General features: G+C 35.2%; 1 protein-coding gene across 10 annotated transcripts in view; it reads left to right on the top strand.

Annotated features, from left to right (window-relative positions):
• MYO6 (myosin VI) overlaps positions 1 to 16923 on the top strand; it is a 143324-nt gene that overhangs the window by 111225 nt on the left and 15176 nt on the right. For 7 of the 10 annotated variants that reach the window (XM_053222553.1, XM_053222551.1, XM_053222550.1 and 4 more), the window contains exons 21-29: positions 4189 to 4319; positions 4415 to 4492; positions 6299 to 6428; positions 8496 to 8586; positions 9737 to 9887; positions 12197 to 12405; positions 13059 to 13137; positions 14251 to 14411; positions 16735 to 16761. In XM_053222553.1, the coding sequence (XP_053078528.1) occupies positions 4189 to 4319; positions 4415 to 4492; positions 6299 to 6428; positions 8496 to 8586; positions 9737 to 9887; positions 12197 to 12405; positions 13059 to 13137; positions 14251 to 14411; positions 16735 to 16761 (1057 nt within the window). The remainder of the gene's footprint in view (positions 1 to 4188; positions 4320 to 4414; positions 4493 to 6298; positions 6429 to 8495; positions 8587 to 9736; positions 9888 to 12196; positions 12406 to 13058; positions 13138 to 14250; positions 14412 to 16734; positions 16762 to 16923) is intronic. The other 3 variants (XM_027057387.2, XM_027057386.2, XM_053222555.1) reach the window with 1 other exon arrangement.

Below are 16923 nucleotides of genomic sequence, written 5' to 3'. Positions count from 1 at the left end.
TTAAATAGTCACATGTGGCTAGTGCAACTGCAAACCATGTAGCTAGTGGGTGCTATATTGCACAGCATAGTTATGTATTCTCTGTCCCCACTGCCTGATGTGACCTCCTAAATAGTCTTTGCCCCCCCCCCCCCGATTTATCAAAATATAACTGACTTATAACGTAAATGCAAGGTGTACAACATGTTGATTTGATATACTTCTGTATGTAAAATGATTATCCCCATAGCATTTGCTAACAGTCTCATCAGATCCCGTAATTACCAGTTCTCTTTTGTGGTGAGAATATTTAAGATCTGCTCTGCTGGCAAACAGTGAGTCTTAGTACTCCCAATCCAAGCTATCACCATCTTTCACCAGGCTTTTTGCTGTAGCTTCCTCAGTATTCTCCTTGCATCTGCTCCGTCTGTTCTTCACATATATCCAGAATTGTTGCTTTACAACTCAAGTCTGATCACATCTTTTTACTGCTCAAAATGCTGTAATGGCTTCTGAGTATTATTAGGGGAAAGAGTAAAATCCTAGTAGCTTATGAGGCCCCAAAGGTCTGGCCCATGTGTTCCTAGCTCCATCTCTCTCTACTCTCTCTCTCCTCTCTGTGCTCCAGTCATGCTGGCCTTTGTTTGGTTCCTTAAGTTCTCCATATTCCCTCCTGTCACAAGGCCTGTGCACATACTGCTTCCTCTGAGAAGCTCTTGACTAACTTTTGTCTTCATCTTTCATTTCTACGCTTGATTGTCCTTTCCTTGTGAAAGCCTTTATTGATATCCTTAACAGAGAGGGGTCTGAGTAAAGAGTGCTGAGCACCTTCATTTTAGCCATAAATTATATATAGATTTGTGCAATCATGTAATTTTTTTCTCTAACCTATAAATCTCTCAAGGGCAGAAACAGTGTCTGTTTTGGCTTGCACATTTATCCCAGCCTCTGAGCAGTGCAGAGCTTTTACTAGACTTAGTAAATATTTGTTGAATGAAATGCACGGTCTGGCACATGTGAAGACTTTTTCTTAATAATTTTAACAAATACTGTAATGTTAAATAATTCATGTCTGCCATATTCATACATATGGATGTATTTTTGTGATATTTTCTTCAGATAGTTTTTATTTTGAGTTTGACTCCTTTCTCATTTAAATATCTCTTCATGGTTTGTTTAGCCTAATACAATAAGTCATTTATTTCCTAAATGAGCATCCGGTGTCCTGGCAAGTCAAGCATGTTTACATTTAGCTATATAGACTTTTAAATTGGTAGAGTGTGGGGTTATAGATGCTTTAGCTAGGATTTATCTTTCAGTTAAGCAGTGTATTTCAATATGCTAAGATGTGTTGGCAGTTTAGTAGATGACACCAATTCATAGTAGTTTGACTTTTTTTTTAAAGTAATAATAATAGTAAAATGATACAGAACTGGTTCTAATTATGTGGCTAGGTAATGAGGAAAATGAAAAAACAAAACACCCCAATAACCAGTAGAAATAAAAATACTTATGAAGCTTTGTAAAATAAAGACATTTAAGATTTGAATTCTAGATTGCCTTTCTGTTTTCATTATTTTTTTCTGATTTAAGAAGAATTAATTGATTTAGGACTTTTTACTAAAGTTACTATCTTCTGATCAGCCAACACCAGGGCAAAGTAGGGGAAGGTAAGAGAAGGCAGGTGTTCTTCCTCTGTAACCTTGGGGCTCTACTGCCTATCTGTGGCAGCAAAGAGGATTCTGAATATAACCAGCCAGACTGCACCAATAAGCCCTTCACCAGTCACATTTCTAGAAGGAAGAGTACTTGGTTTGGTGACTTTTTTTTTTTTAAAGTGTTGAAAGGTCTTTAGAGTAAATTAGCTTCAAGTGCTGAGAAAGCAGCCCTAGGCTTGGTAATTTGTTAAGCTTCATGAAATTCTTTTTAAAAAAAATTTTTTTTTAATGTGTATTTATTTTTGAGAGAAAGAGACAGAGCATGAGTGGGAGAGGGACAGAGAGAGAGGGAGATACAGAACTGGAAGCAGGCTCCAGGCTCTGAGCTTTCAGCACAGAGCCTGACGTGGGGCTTGAGCCCCTGAGCGGTGAGATCATGACCTGAGCCGAAGTCAGGTGCCCAACCGACTGAGCTTCCCAGGCTCCCCGAAGCTTCATGAAATTCTTAATGAACTTTTGTAAGTTCATATGTTGTCTTCAGCTACAGAGCAAGCTAGGGGACTCAGAGGTGGCACATGTGTACATTCCCAAGGGTACTTGTTTATTTGATATACATGGGCAAGAATTGTAACAATATTAGCCAAATCTTTACTTCTTGAGCAGAGCCTAGAACTAACTAGATTTAGTTTTAGAGATTTCTTTCCTTAGGAATGATTGCCTTTATGTGCTTCGTTAATTAGTATTAAAAATTATAATAGTTATATAGTTGACTCTAAGAAAAAATCAAATAGTACACAATAATAATAACTAAAAAGTCTTCTCAGGTGTGATGACTTAGTTTTGTGTCTTGGGTATATTTTTTGTATTGGTTAAATAAAGCTTTGCCCATTCTTTTAAATTAATGCACGATATTCTGCCATATGGTTGTAATATCATTTAATTCATTGATATTTAAGTTATTTCTGTATTTTTTTCTATTTCAGCGATCCAGTGGACATGTGTGCATTCTCAATGTGCATTTTTGTCCACATGTGTGACAAGTTGTAGGATAGATTCATAGAAGTAGAAGTAGAAAGTACTGAGTCAAGGGGATAAATATTTCCAAATTGCCATCCAAAATTGTTGCACTGGTTTACTTTCCCACCAGTAGTATATGTGTGTGTTTTCTTACACTTTGAGTACTATTGGTCAACTTTGAGTACTATTGGTGTTTTATACCTTTGCCAGTCTGATAGGTTAAAATTCAGTCTGACTCTCTAGAAAAGATATCTTTCCTGGGAGATTATTTTTAAAATAACAATCCACTTATTTAAAAAAATATATTTTAGGGGCGCCTGGGTGGCTCAGTTGGTTAAGCGTCTGACTTCAGCTCAGGTCACAATCTCACAGTCCGTGAGTTCGAGCCCCGCATCAGGCTCTGGGCTGATGGCTCAGAGCCTGGAGCCTGCTTCCGATTCTGTGTCTCCCTCTCTCTCTGCCCCTCCCCTGTTCATGCTCTGTCTCTCTCTGTCTCAAAAATAAAAACCTTAAAAAAAAAAAAATATATATATATATATATACACACACACATATATATATATACACACGTATATATATATATATATATACACACACACACATATATATATATACACATATATATATATATATATATATATATACACATATATATATATATACACACACATTTTGTAGTTTCATTTTGCCAATTTAAATTTTTGACCACCAGGAATTTATTTTGGTATAAGGAGTGAGGAGGGATCCGGTGTCCAGTGTTAACATTTGTTTTCTAAATGGCTAGCCATTTGTCTTAACGCTTTGTTGAATAATCTTATTATCTCCATTGATATGAAAGTATCAGAGAGTGAAATACAGGCCTTTTTGTAAATAAAAGTCCTGGCATTATCTATAATTGTTGAACCTTTCCCGGACTACCGTATGCTTTTCTGACGTGAAAATTTCACACTGACTCAAGGCTCAAATTAGACGTACTAGAGTTATACTGAAAATAGATACTCCTATAGACTCTTTACCCCAATAGACTAGCTTCTTTGAGAGGTGAGTGAAAAGGGATCTTTATAGTGAAATACTGAGCTCCCCTTTCTTTCTCTTTTGCCTTGTATAAGCTTGAGTGAGAACTTGGGGCTACTTCTTAGAGACTCTATTAGGAATCTTTTTAAAGAATTAACCTCAGGACTTAGAAAGTGAATTAATGCAGGCCTTTACCTCCTATACTGTTGATTGTGGCATAGGTTTTTAGCAGAAAAAAGATACAAACTAGATTTGAGCTTTCTAGAGACTAGTAGTTTGTGCCCTAGAAAATGATTAGTCCTGCTGGTTTTAGATGAAATTTGCTACAATAGTTTTAGGTGGTGGATAAGTTGGTACATATTGAGTATGGACATGATAGTCCCTATGTAATAGTTCTTTGCTGATGATTCGTATAAATTGCTCCTTTCTAAACATTAATTTATAAAATTGATCATTCACAAGTTATTTTTGGACTTCGGTGCAGAGATTGGCAGTAATTTGTGTTTGTTTATGAATCTAGGTATGGTGTCTGTTTTGGACTTAATGCAGGGTGGTTTCCCATCACGAGCTTCCTTTCATGAACTCTACAACATGTATAAAAAGTATATGCCAGATAAACTTGCAAGATTAGATCCAAGACTGTTTTGCAAGGTACGAATACTGCCTAAATTGAAATTTCTTAGCTATGAACTGTCTTTCTTGCTAACTACTATTTGGCATTTAACTTTTGAACTTTTATTTTTCAGGCTCTTTTTAAAGCTTTGGGCTTGAATGAAATTGACTACAAGTTTGGGTTAACAAAAGTATTTTTTAGGCCTGGCAAGGTAAGTACATTTGTATTTTAAAGTTTAACATGATGAATATGGATAGTTGGAGTCAAGGCATGTTTTGAAGTGTTTAGTAATTCTTATTATTCATGAATTATATGAGTATCAGTAATAGTATGCATATGTGTGTGTGTGTGTGTGTGTGTGTGTACACAGTTTCTCTACTTGTTAGAAGTTTACAATGTGTACTACTCTGTATAAGTTTTACAGTTTTTATTTCACATTTGGAAGTACTGGAGTCAGAGCATTGTTTAATTGGATTTTTTTGCTTAAATAAGGATTAACCAGAAAATGTTTATGTTTTTAAAAAGTTGAAACATTTTCTAAAACATATTAATTCAGTCTTCAATAATTAAAAATTTCACGTACTTTTGAGTCTTCATTGTAAGAACAAGTTCTATTAGAGTATAAATAGATGTTTAAGGTACAGGAAATTGGACTGAGGTTTGTACCAACTTCTTTCAAATCTTAGAATGAATGAATGTGTAAATACTTTTGTAGGTGACATAATTTTAGGCTAACCCATAGTTTTTGTATTTATAGATTCTTCTACTAGGTTATAAGACTGAGTTATAGAATATTTCATAACGTGTGTACAAAACAAATACCTAAATGTTATTCACAATCTGTTCATAACATTTTCACCATTCCTGACTTCATTAATATTCAGTGAATAATTGCATCCTCATAATTTTAAACACAACACTTATTATATAATAGCCAACCATATTTGTTTGACTTAGCAGTGTCATTAATAAATATCTCTAGTGCCTTGAAGACTAGATTAATGATAGTAATAAATCTGATTTCACATTTTTGAGCATGAGATAAAAACCTATGTAATGCATTACCAATGTATGCATTTCCATTTTGAATATTTTTACTGCAGAGAACCCATACCATTTCTTATAAAAGAAAAAAATTAAAAATGTATATTCATAGTTGGCTTAGCTATATAATCATACATATTTATCATAAGCTCGACATTTCTCTTATTTCAGGGCTTTAGTAATAATTTTAGAATTAGTAGCCTGAGAAAACACTTGGTTTTATTTTGCCCCCAGAAAAATTAATTAGAAACATGTTGAAAGCACAAGGCAAGAGTTCAAAGATCTTTAATCTTGTTATGTTACCTTTAACTTAATTTTGATTATAAGAAGCCATTTATTGATAGGTGTGTGACATCCTCAATATATTATAGTGAGATATTTAATAAAGGATAGAAATCATTTTATAATTTGGTGGTAAATTTTGGAAAATAATGGATTTTATTTTTTAGTAACCTCATGGCCGTTTTATTTGTGTTGTCTGTCTCTTAGTAGCAATTTTTATATCTGACCAAAATAGGGATGGAAGTTGGGAGAGTGAGAACAGTATAGTGGTACCTGACATTATATAGCTGACCTTCACTTATCAGAAGCTGTATATAGATATCAGAGTATGTGGATGAGCCAGTTCAGAAACAGCCCTTAATTTCACTCTTTTCTCAGTAAAACCTTTTTGCCAATCATCTGTAATTGTCATTTAAGATTTTTTCTACTTTTATTGTTAAATTTGCTAACTAGCAATGAGTAAGCCCTGATTACCCCTCCGGAAAAGGATGCTGATGGAAGAGGAAGGCAGCAAAATACAACTGGATATGTTTGAATTTGCTCTGTACTCTCTTGAGACTTGGGTCTGTTATTGGATTGTGATAATTTCTAGAAAGTTAGATACTAGCTTTGACTTCTAGTATTTTGTATCTCTCTTTGTGTTCAAACACATTTTCTTTTGATACTGCTGCTAAATTATTTTATTTCCTAGTTTGCAGAATTTGATCAGATTATGAAGTCTGACCCTGACCATTTAGCAGAACTGGTTAAAAGAGTCAATCACTGGCTTGTCTGCAGTCGCTGGAAGAAAGTTCAGTGGTGCTCCCTCTCAGTCATCAAACGTAGGTGTTTTCTGTCATACCAAGATCTGTAATTACTTTGAAAATGAGTCGCTTTGTGGAATGTTATAAAGTCTGAGTGGTGAGTGACGGGCCACAGGGACCACGTTACTTATTTAGGCTGTACGTAACACTTGGTGTGTACTATATACATGGTAAATTATTATTTGTGGACTTTAAAAAAAATATTTTTTATGTGTGATATTTATCTTCTTTATCCAAATGTGTTATGGGAAAATTAATTTCACCGTGTCCTAAACAAAACAGAAACAGAACTCAGTCTTGATTCCTCCTGCTCCCCCTACCTGACCCCCCCAGTCTCTCAGACTTAAGCCAGAACTTTTCTCTTTCCACCTGCATGGCTTCACCGGTACACACACCAGAAATTTCAAGATTGTAATGGTGTCTCTCCCTTTTTGTCCCTGAAATCTTGCCAGTGAACACATCCTATTGATTCTTCCTCCAAGTGCTGTACATTCTTTCCTCTTTATTGCCAGGGACTTAGTGGAACCCCACTTCCCCACTCACATGTTAGCTTCAGTAGCTCCCAAACCGAGTTCCCTTGGCTTCCCAGGAGTTCTCTTCCTAGAGTTCCTCTCTAAACTAAAGCCTTTTATTAAGGCTTTCCTTTAATACAGGGCAAAGTCTTAGAATGTCTTTTATTAAGGCTTTCCTTTGATGTAGGGCAAAGTCTTAGAATGTCTTTCAAGACCCTGTGAAACCGGGTTTCAGCTTCCCTTTCCAAACCTCTTCTCCTACCACTGCTCATTCAGACCCTGTTCTCTCTGACACACTGGACTGAGCTGCTACTTCGTGTGTGTCTGCTAGGTCATAGTAACTATTTGTGGTTAAAACAAGGGTTAGGGGCAGAATGTTTTTGGGTTACCTGAGGGTTTATGGCAAATATTTAATTGTATAGAATTATTGTCAGTAACTTGATTAAATTTACAGCTGCCCCTCCCTTCTCCCTACTCACCAGTGCTAGGCACACAAAAAGGATTCAGTAAGGTATACCTTATTAAAAGAAAAATAAGGGGTGCCTGTGTGGCGCAGTCGGTTAAGCGTCTGACTTCAGCCAGGTCACGATCTCGCGGTCCGTGAGTTCGAGCCCCGCGTCAGGCTCTGGGCTGATGGCTCGGAGCCTGGAGCCTGTTTCCGATTCTGTGTCTCCCTCTCTCTCTGCCCCTCCCCCCGTTCATGCTCTGTCTCTCTCTGTCCCAAAAATAAATAAAAAACGTTGAAAAAAAAATTTAAAAGAAAAATAAAATTCCTTTGACTTAATGGAAAGGAAATCTGCAAACAAGGATTATTATTGAGGTTTTTTTGTTAGACAATTGTGCATATAGATAAAAAGACAACTATAATAAAAAAGATGACAAAAGCTCTTTTTCCCATAGTTTCCAAGTAAAATATAGACACATTTGTCACTATGGTTCAAGGCTTTCAGCTTTATAGTTGTATTATGATGGAAAATACATTGTATGTAAATTATCTATGCTATACCAGTTGTTTGTGGACTGTGTTCTGCAGTGGTGAAGTTGGTAACCAGACACTCTTTGAAGGATGTTAATAGGGAAGCTCTGAAAAAAAGGTTCAAAGGTCAGATTAGTGTAAGATGTTCTGGGTAACTGAAGTTAAATAGGTTTCTTTACTGTAGGGCTCTCAGAGGCTTTACTTTGTATGTTCACAGTGCATCTCCTGAAGGAGGTATAGCATATAGCTTTTTGTAAATTTATTTGACAAGTGAATCCTTCTTTCAAGACATACCTGTTAACATTTAATAGACCAGTATTGCCTAGGACAGTTTGGGAAGCAATAGTGTGACATAATAAGGAAATAGTATGTTTAAGGTGTAAACCTAGCCACATACATGATGTACTGTTTGTTTTAAGAAGTGTAAGGAATTACAGAAATATTAAACTTCCCGATTTTGATGTCTGGTCTAATGTGTTTGTCAAGATTTCATGTTTCCTGAAAATTGCTGTGTGGAAATGAGTGGTTTTTAAGAATATTATATGCCTGATTTAAACTGAATAATTTTCTGTCATTGTATTTTCCTCTCATATGTAGTGAAAAACAAAATAAAATATCGAGCTGAAGCCTGCATTAAAATGCAAAAAACTATTAGAATGTGGCTTTGCAAAAGGAGACACAAACCTCGGTAAGATGAATAGTGCCTTGTTAGGATGAGCACTTGGTGTTATATGTGAGTGATGAATTCTACACCTGAAACCAATTTTACCATGTATGTTAACTAACTAGAATTTAAATAAAAATTTGAAATAAAAAATATAGGGGCATCTGGGTGGCTCAGTCTGTTAAATGTCCGACTTCAGCTCAGGTCATGATCTTGCGGTTTGTGAGTTTGAGCCTCGCATCGGGCTCTGTTGCTGACAGATCAGAGCCTGGAGCCTGCTTCAGATTCTGTGTCTCCCTCTCTCTCTGCCCCTCTTCCACTCACTCTCTCTCTCTCTCTCTCATTCAAAAATAAAAATAAACATTAAAAATATAGTGCCTAAAGAACCCTATTAAACCTATTTACCCTAATATAAAATGGCTATAAGGTCAATGAAGAGCAGTTTGGATACTTAACAGAGTTTTCTCCTTACTAGTGTTCTTTGTAAAAAGATGTATTAATCTGTTATTTTATATTATGTATTTGAAATTAATTAATTATTTCATTATTTAATTACTTGCCTTATTCTACAAAAGGATTTGAAGTAGCTTACAAAAATGAAAATACTATAAAAGGTTGAAATAAATGGCTAAAAGAAGCTCTTTTATTCTAATTATTTTAGTGGCTTGAGTTTCTTGATAAATGACAAATTGGCATTGTTTTTATTTTTTTATTTTTTTGGCATTGTTTTTAAAAACATTAATGTTGTCACCATAATTCTCAAGATTATGTATAGGAATTATATTGTCTCACTGTTTAGTCTTTTTATTTAGTCTTTTTATTTGAGTCTTATTTAGACTTTTTAAACTTAGAGGCTTGTATAACTGTTAATCCTTAAATCTCATCAAAGTGATTAGATAACTCTTCTAACTTCTTCTATAATTTGAATTCTGAAATTTTTCATGTAAATAAAGAAGGCTAAAATACTAACAGGCATCAGTGTCATTCACACCCATATTTATTTCTTTTTTACTTTCAACAAGAGATCTAAAAAAGAGAATCCTAGACAATATGAAAACAGAAGTGAAATACCCTATTTATAGCAAGATGTTTATTTGGCATTTTATTAAGATGAAAAATCTATGCATGGCATTGAGTGGTGAAATTAAACCTTGATGAAGTATTATGTTTACAGCATCGATGGACTGGTTAAGGTCGGCACACTGAAAAAACGACTCGATAAATTTAATGAAGTAGTAAATGCATTGAAAGATGGAAAACCAGAGGTGAATAAACAGGTCAAGGACCTTGAAATTTCTATTGATGCTTTAATGGCCAAAATTAAGGTATGGAATTTTGATCCAAATGACTGACTTTTTAAACAATTTAATATACTTTGTGGTTCATATTGAATTGTATAGAAAGGTGTCCTTTTTTTAAAGATACAAAACGTTACACATGTTGAGTCTCAGTGATGGCAAGTGATGACCATTGTATTGTTCTATGTTTGAAAATTTTTATAGTGAAAAAATAAGACAGTTTTTATGCAATTTCATCTTTTGTTAGGAAAGCCCCCTCCCAAATAGTAATTAAAATACTATACTCTGTTGGTAAGCTTTTGAGTAATCATCACTGAGAGAGGATTAATGCAAATTATTTTAATTTGTTTCATGTTTTTTACCTTCAGAAACTAATTTTGAAATTATAAAAGTAATGTAATATTATGGAAAATGTGGAGAAAACCACCAAAAAACCCTTAACCCCAGACAGTAACACATTCAGCTGTTACACTGTTGGATAGTCAGTCACCTTCCAGGCGTTTTTTAGAGGCACATATGCTTGTAAAGTTCTCACAATTTGATTTTGTGCCCTTATTGTTATGTTATATGCCTTGTCCCTGTCATTACATTATCTTTATATAGGCTATATCATGAACTACTTAAATGTTTTAAAATTAGCAATTAATTTTCCCCCAAGTTTTTTTTTAGAGAAAAAAATGGGGCCTCTTTTTTTGTATTGATTTTCATTTATTTAAGTACCAGAGGGATTGAAAATGTTTTCTATATGCTTGCTTGTTAATTATAGTACATCTGTTTCTTCAAGCCTATTCTGTTATATTTTAGGGTCTTAATGTTTTTCTTATCCATAAGTCAGTGTATTGATGCAGGCTATAATATCTTAAAGCAAGCACATATTTTCTGCAGATATTTTAAGTAGACAGTGGCAAATCTTGGAGGGAGAATGGAGAAAGGAGCTCAAGAGAAGAATGAAAATGCTTTGGATAAACTTAACTGATTTTACAAATCTGTCAGTAGCCGTTTCTCTGCATGTGGTTTTATCTCAGTGAACATCAACCCAGCTGCAATTTTTGGAAGCTCACTAAGGAAAATCATCCAACAATTTTGGGTGTATTTAATAATTTCTTAAATATTCCCTTGGTACAATTCCTTTTACTTATTAAAGAATAGTAAACAAATCAAAACCACACTGAGATACCACCTCACGCCGGTCAGAGCGGCTAAAATGCACAACTCAGGAGTCTATAGATGCTGGAGAGGATGTGGAGAAATGGGAACCCTCTTGTACTGTTGGTGGGAATGCAAACTGGTGCAGCCGCTCTGGAAAACAGTGTGGAGGTTCCTCAAAAAATTAAAAATAGATCTACCCTATGACCCAGAAATAGCACTGCTAGGAATTTACCCAAGGGATACAGGAGTGCTGATGCATAGGGGCACTTGTACCCCAATGTTTATAGCAGCACTTTCAACAATAGTCAAATTATGGAAAGAGCCTAAATGTCCATCAACTGATGAACAGATAAAGAAGATGTGGTTTATATATACAATGGAATACTACTTGGTAATGAGAAAGAATGAAATCTGGCCATTTGCAGCAACGTGGATGGAACTGGAGGGTATTATACTAAGTGAAATAAGTCAGGCAGAGAAAGACAGATGCCATATGTTTTCACTTATATGTGGATCCTGAGAAACTTAACAGAAGACCATGGGGGAGGGGAAGGGGAAAAAGAAAGTTACAGAGAGGGAGGGAGGCAAAGCATAAGAGCCTCTTCAATACTCAGAACAAACTGAGGGCTGATGGGGGGTGGGAGGGGGAGGGGAAAGTGGGTGATGCGCATTGAGGAGGGCACCTGTTGGGATGAGCACTGGTTGTTGTATGGAAACCAATTTGGCAATAAATTATACTTAATAGAAAAAAAATAAAAGACATCTATTGAAAAAGAATAGTAAACAAAAGCAAAATTAACAAATCATTCCTTAAAACATAATTTTCAACTGTAGTAATGTTACTTTGTCTACAGTACACCCTTAGATATTTTATTACTTGATTAATAGGAAATAGACTCAAGTATTTGTCTGCAGAGATAACTTAAAATATTTTTGAACATTAGTGTACCAGTAGTATAACAAAGATAATGGCCTTACTGCTTACCAACTTTTCCAGTGTTTGCTGTATTTGTGTGTATATATATATTTTTTTCTTGTGGTAAAAGCATGTAATATTAACCAATCCATTTTTAACATAACCATCATAACCATTTTTAAATGTATAATTCAGTAGCATTCAGTATATTCACATTGTGCAATAGAAGAGCTAATTTTTTTAAGTACGTGTTTATTATTTTGTTCTTAAGTCCACTATGATGACAAGGGAACAAATACAGAGAGAATATGATGCACTAGTTAAAAGCTCAGAGGAACTCCTCAGCGCATTACAGAAAAAAAAACAGCAGGAAGAGGAAGCAGAACGGCTGAGGCGTATTCAAGAAGAAATGGAAAAAGAAAGAAAAAGACGTGAGGAAGATGAACAACGTCGAAGAAAGGAAGAGGAGGAAAGGCGGATGTAAGGAATTTATATTACTGTTTTGAATTGGAAGCTAACAGAATAGTAAATTTTTGGTGTTAATATTGGTTAATGAATATTCTTACTTTAAAACATTATGTTCTTATTTTAAAACTAATTTTAGAATAAGTTTTAAAATAGAAAACACAAGTTCATTTTATAATAACATAAAATAATTTTAATTATAATCTGAGTTTTGGTTAGACTCTTACACCTTAGGATTTCTTAACTTCTTTTTAGAGCTAGGATTGTTGTTGTTTTATAAACAATAAAAAGGCACTTCTACTTTTCTGCAGTTTTAAAACTGATAACTTTTTGGAAGGTTGCCACCATAGGGCAGACAGAAGAAGTGTTAAGAGTTGTTTAGTTGGAGAAGCAGGAGAGGGAGACGTGTGATCAGGACGTTGTAACTAGGGTTTATAACAAAGTTAATCTACAGATTTAAAGGTTATAGAATATAATTGTATTTTTTTGTTTATTTCAGAAAAATTACTGTCAGTAGAGTTAGATTTTATTATTTTCAAAGCTAATAATGCATAAGGCCAAGAGGTTAGTTTGAGTTCTTATTTTGTAACCTTTGTTTATTAATAGTTAAATTGCCTTCTGATGGATTTCTTCAATAAATTTTTGAAGAGTTTTCTATTTTTTCATAGGAAACTTGAGATGGAAGCAAAGAGAAAACAAGAAGAAGAAGAGAGAAAGAAAAGGGAAGATGATGAAAAACGTATTCAGGTATGTATTCATTAGATAATCAGACTGAATTTCTATCAAAAGAGAATCTACAAAATTATAAAACAAAAGAAGTTGAAAACAAAACCTTGATTTGCTAGATAAGCTATCATTGGTTTACCCCAGAGACAGAAGGCATTTTCTGAAGTGGTTATGGGAAGGAACTTTGGAACTAGGGAAGTGAGTTCAAATCCAGACTCTGTCGTTGATAGATACGGTGACATTGAACAAATCACCATGAGTGACTATGGGCTATAGTTTTTTCTTTGTGGAATAGGGATAAATGATAGTTGTGAGCATTAAATGAGTTGACACATGTTAAAGAATTTTTTTTTTAAGTTTATTTATTTTGAGAGAGAGAGAGGGGAGAGAGGGAAAATCCCAAGCAGTCTCTGCGTTCCCAGCACAGAGACTGATGTAGGCCTTGAATTCACAAACCATGAGATAATGACCTGAGCCAAAATCAACCTACGGAACCACCCAGGTGCCCTTGTTAAAAGCACCTAGAACCTAAGTGCGCAGTTCAGTAAATACTAGTTTGTTGTTATTGTTATTACACTTTATATACAATGAATATTCAATACAATGCATACAATACATACAATACAATACAATGAATATTCAATACAATGAATATTCACTTACAACATAATTATAATTTTAAAACTTTGTAGATACTAGTATCAGTAGATTAGGATTAAGATATTCTCTCCACCCCCATTTTTTAAAAGGCCCATGTCTGAGAATGGTTGATCATATATTTGAGTTTCTGTTTGTCTTGGCTTTCATAATTCATCCTGAGCACAACCAGCACTTTAAATTCTTGACATCTGTCCAGGTCTTGGCGTTAATGTGATACCCAGGATTCTCATGTGATATTTGGGATACTCATGGTGATAGAATGGCAGAACTGTGGTTCGTCTACCTTCTTTTGGATTTGGGAAAGAGAGGAAGCATTAATTGTAACATAGAAGAGAATGGAGCCTCGAGAGACTTCTGGTTAAACAATATGTATCCTGTAGTAAGGAATTGTGTGGAGCAGTTTTAAGTAGTAATGGAAATGGTCCAGTAAACATGTGGAGAGAACTTGGTGAGATAGCTTTCTGCCCTTGGCAGGCTGAAGTGGAGGAGCAGCTGGCCCGACAGCGGGAAGAGGAATCTCAGCAGCAGGCGGTTCTGGAGCAGGAGCGCCGCGACCGGGAGCTGGCCCTGAGGATCGCCCAGAGCGAAGCTGAGCTCATCAGCGACGAGGCCCAGGCTGACCTGGTGCTCCGGAGGTACTGGGCTGCGGGGTGGGGTGTAGCACCCTGCTTTCTTTCCATCTCTGCTGCTTATTTCAGCATGAAGGGACCAGGGCAGTCGTATTCTTTAGGTCCTGATCTGTTTTAAGTAAAATCATTTTAAAATTACTTGTATCTACTTTTATACCCAAGCAAATGAGACAGATGATTGCATCAAATTGTTAAACTATTGAAAAATAAAACTGATACTTCAGTTCATGAAACATCTCAACTTTTACTCTGAAATTGTCAAGGAATATTGTATAAAAAGTAAACATCTAATTTCTAGGTACCTGCCATTAAATACTGGCACAGAAATCAGTGAATATATTATAATCCAGTTTAATGTATTTGAGATTGGGATTTATTATTTTTCTAATATAAATTTTTATTTAATATACACCCTAACATTTACAATGAGGAAAAATTTTACACACACATCATGTTTCTCAATAGATTTCCCTTTCCAAGAAGGAATATTTATGATATTGAAATGTATTGGCTCCCCAGTTTTCCAAATTATCTCTAAGTACTGAATTTTATTGGAGTGTGGAGAAGTATGGATGTTCTTATTAAAAGTTGCAGGAAGGTCTTTTTTCATTAAAAAAAAATTTAGAATGTAGAAACATTCAGTAATTTGATTATTTACTTATAAAATCAGAGCATAGCTAGTTTGTGGGGTTCCCCTGTATGTAGATATATATGTTGTATAATATTGAGAGGCACATAGATTTATGTAACCGTGCTTTTCAGAATGTCGGAGAACTGTTGATGAAAAATAGTAATTAAAATGCAACCAACCACTAGATGTCGCTATGTCCTTGTGAAAGGAAAAACTTGGTAGGAATGGAGAGGCAGTGATTAGATTTTATTTAGCTAAAACAAAAGGATGGAAAAGAGTATGTTGTCACCTTCGTGCTTTTTCTACTAAGTGATAGTTTTGGGAGAGCTCTGGGGTCTGAACTGTATTTGAAAGTATATTATATTTAAATAAACTGAACGGGCCTGTCACACAAAGTATTATAGTAATTATTAAGCTCTTGGATTTGAGTCCAGTATTTGAGCTCTTTACTAACATTTCACCATAATTAAAATATTTTCCCGGGCTGTGGCTCTTAAAACTGCAGACTCAGCTCAGCTGCTCTTCTCTTCCTTGCACCTGTGTTATGTTGGAATGGCTGAGAGCCTTTGAGTGTAACTGAGTAGTAGCTGGGCCAAACTCCTATGAACCAAGCTCCTATAGCTGCCCTCTCTGTGTGTGAGGAGGTACTGCAGTTGACCGAGCTGGCTTCATTACAGCTGAAGTTCGTTTCTAATACTCATTATTGTAGTCAGTATTGGTATTCATGGCCAGGCTTTATGTTTAAGCCTTCAAAACATTAAACTATATCCAGTTCCATTCCATATAATATGTATAAGATACTGGCTCATAAGTGGACTCCTTCTCATCTGCAGAAAGGTGCACTTCTTAGGGTGCCTGGGTGGCTCTGTTGGTTAGGCTTCTGACTCTTGATTTTGGCTCAGGTCATGATTTCACTGTGAGTTTGAGCTCCACGTCGGCTTGGGATTCCCAAGCTTCTGCTTGGGATTCTCCCTCTCCTTCTCTTTCTGCCACTCCCCTGCTCGTGCACACATGCTTACTCTCTCTCTCTCTCTCTCTCTCTCTCTCTCTCTCTCAAAAATAATTTAAAAACTCAAAAAAGTTTTTTTTTAAAAAGGTGCACTTCTTCCAAGGGTGAGTGGTCTCAGAGAAAGAGTGACTCATTCAGGACATTTAACATAAATGATAAGTTACCTGTGGTTTATGTTAAGCAGAATTAGCTATGTAATGGGACCACTACTAAGTAATTGGGACATATTCAAGCAGTTATGACTTGAATGGCAAAAGAGTTAGTTTTAGTTTTCCTGTGAGACAGTTTCTGGGTTGGTGTCCCCTCCTCTGGAATGCCCCTTTAAGCTCTTTTCCAGGAAAGCTTTTCCTGACCCTCATGTCCTCATGAGCTCCTTCCCTTCAGAAGCTCCTGGTTATTTTATACTCTGTACTACAAGCATTAGCACTTCATTATGGATGATGTCCTATACATATTTTCCATGTTTGATAATTTCATTGTACTCCATGGGCTACAAGTAAATGTTTTTGAATGTTTATTTCACCTTTGTTAGCACTGAATTATTTCTGACAAATTTACAAGTAAGAATTCTTCAAGTAATCCTGTTCTTCATATATAGTATGAATATGTCATTCTTGGGTTCTGTGGTGCATTAAAAATATATGCAAATGGATTCTGTTGCATTAAACAATTCCAAGTTACTTTTCCAGGTTGGATTCCTATCCAGTAACTTCTAAGTAAGAATTGTTTTCTACATAATATGTTGTAAAATATGATCTTAATCAATTAATCACACATATGATCCTTGATGCAAAGTGATGATTTCACATTACCTAAAATTATGAAATAATATTCACATTCTGTAAAAAAACAAGCACACTTCACACTCTATGAATTTT

This window comes from Acinonyx jubatus, chromosome B2 (genome assembly GCF_027475565.1).
Source record: "Acinonyx jubatus isolate Ajub_Pintada_27869175 chromosome B2, VMU_Ajub_asm_v1.0, whole genome shotgun sequence".
NCBI lineage: Eukaryota > Metazoa > Chordata > Mammalia > Carnivora > Felidae > Acinonyx > Acinonyx jubatus.
This window is presented reverse-complemented; position numbering and strand designations above follow the sequence as displayed.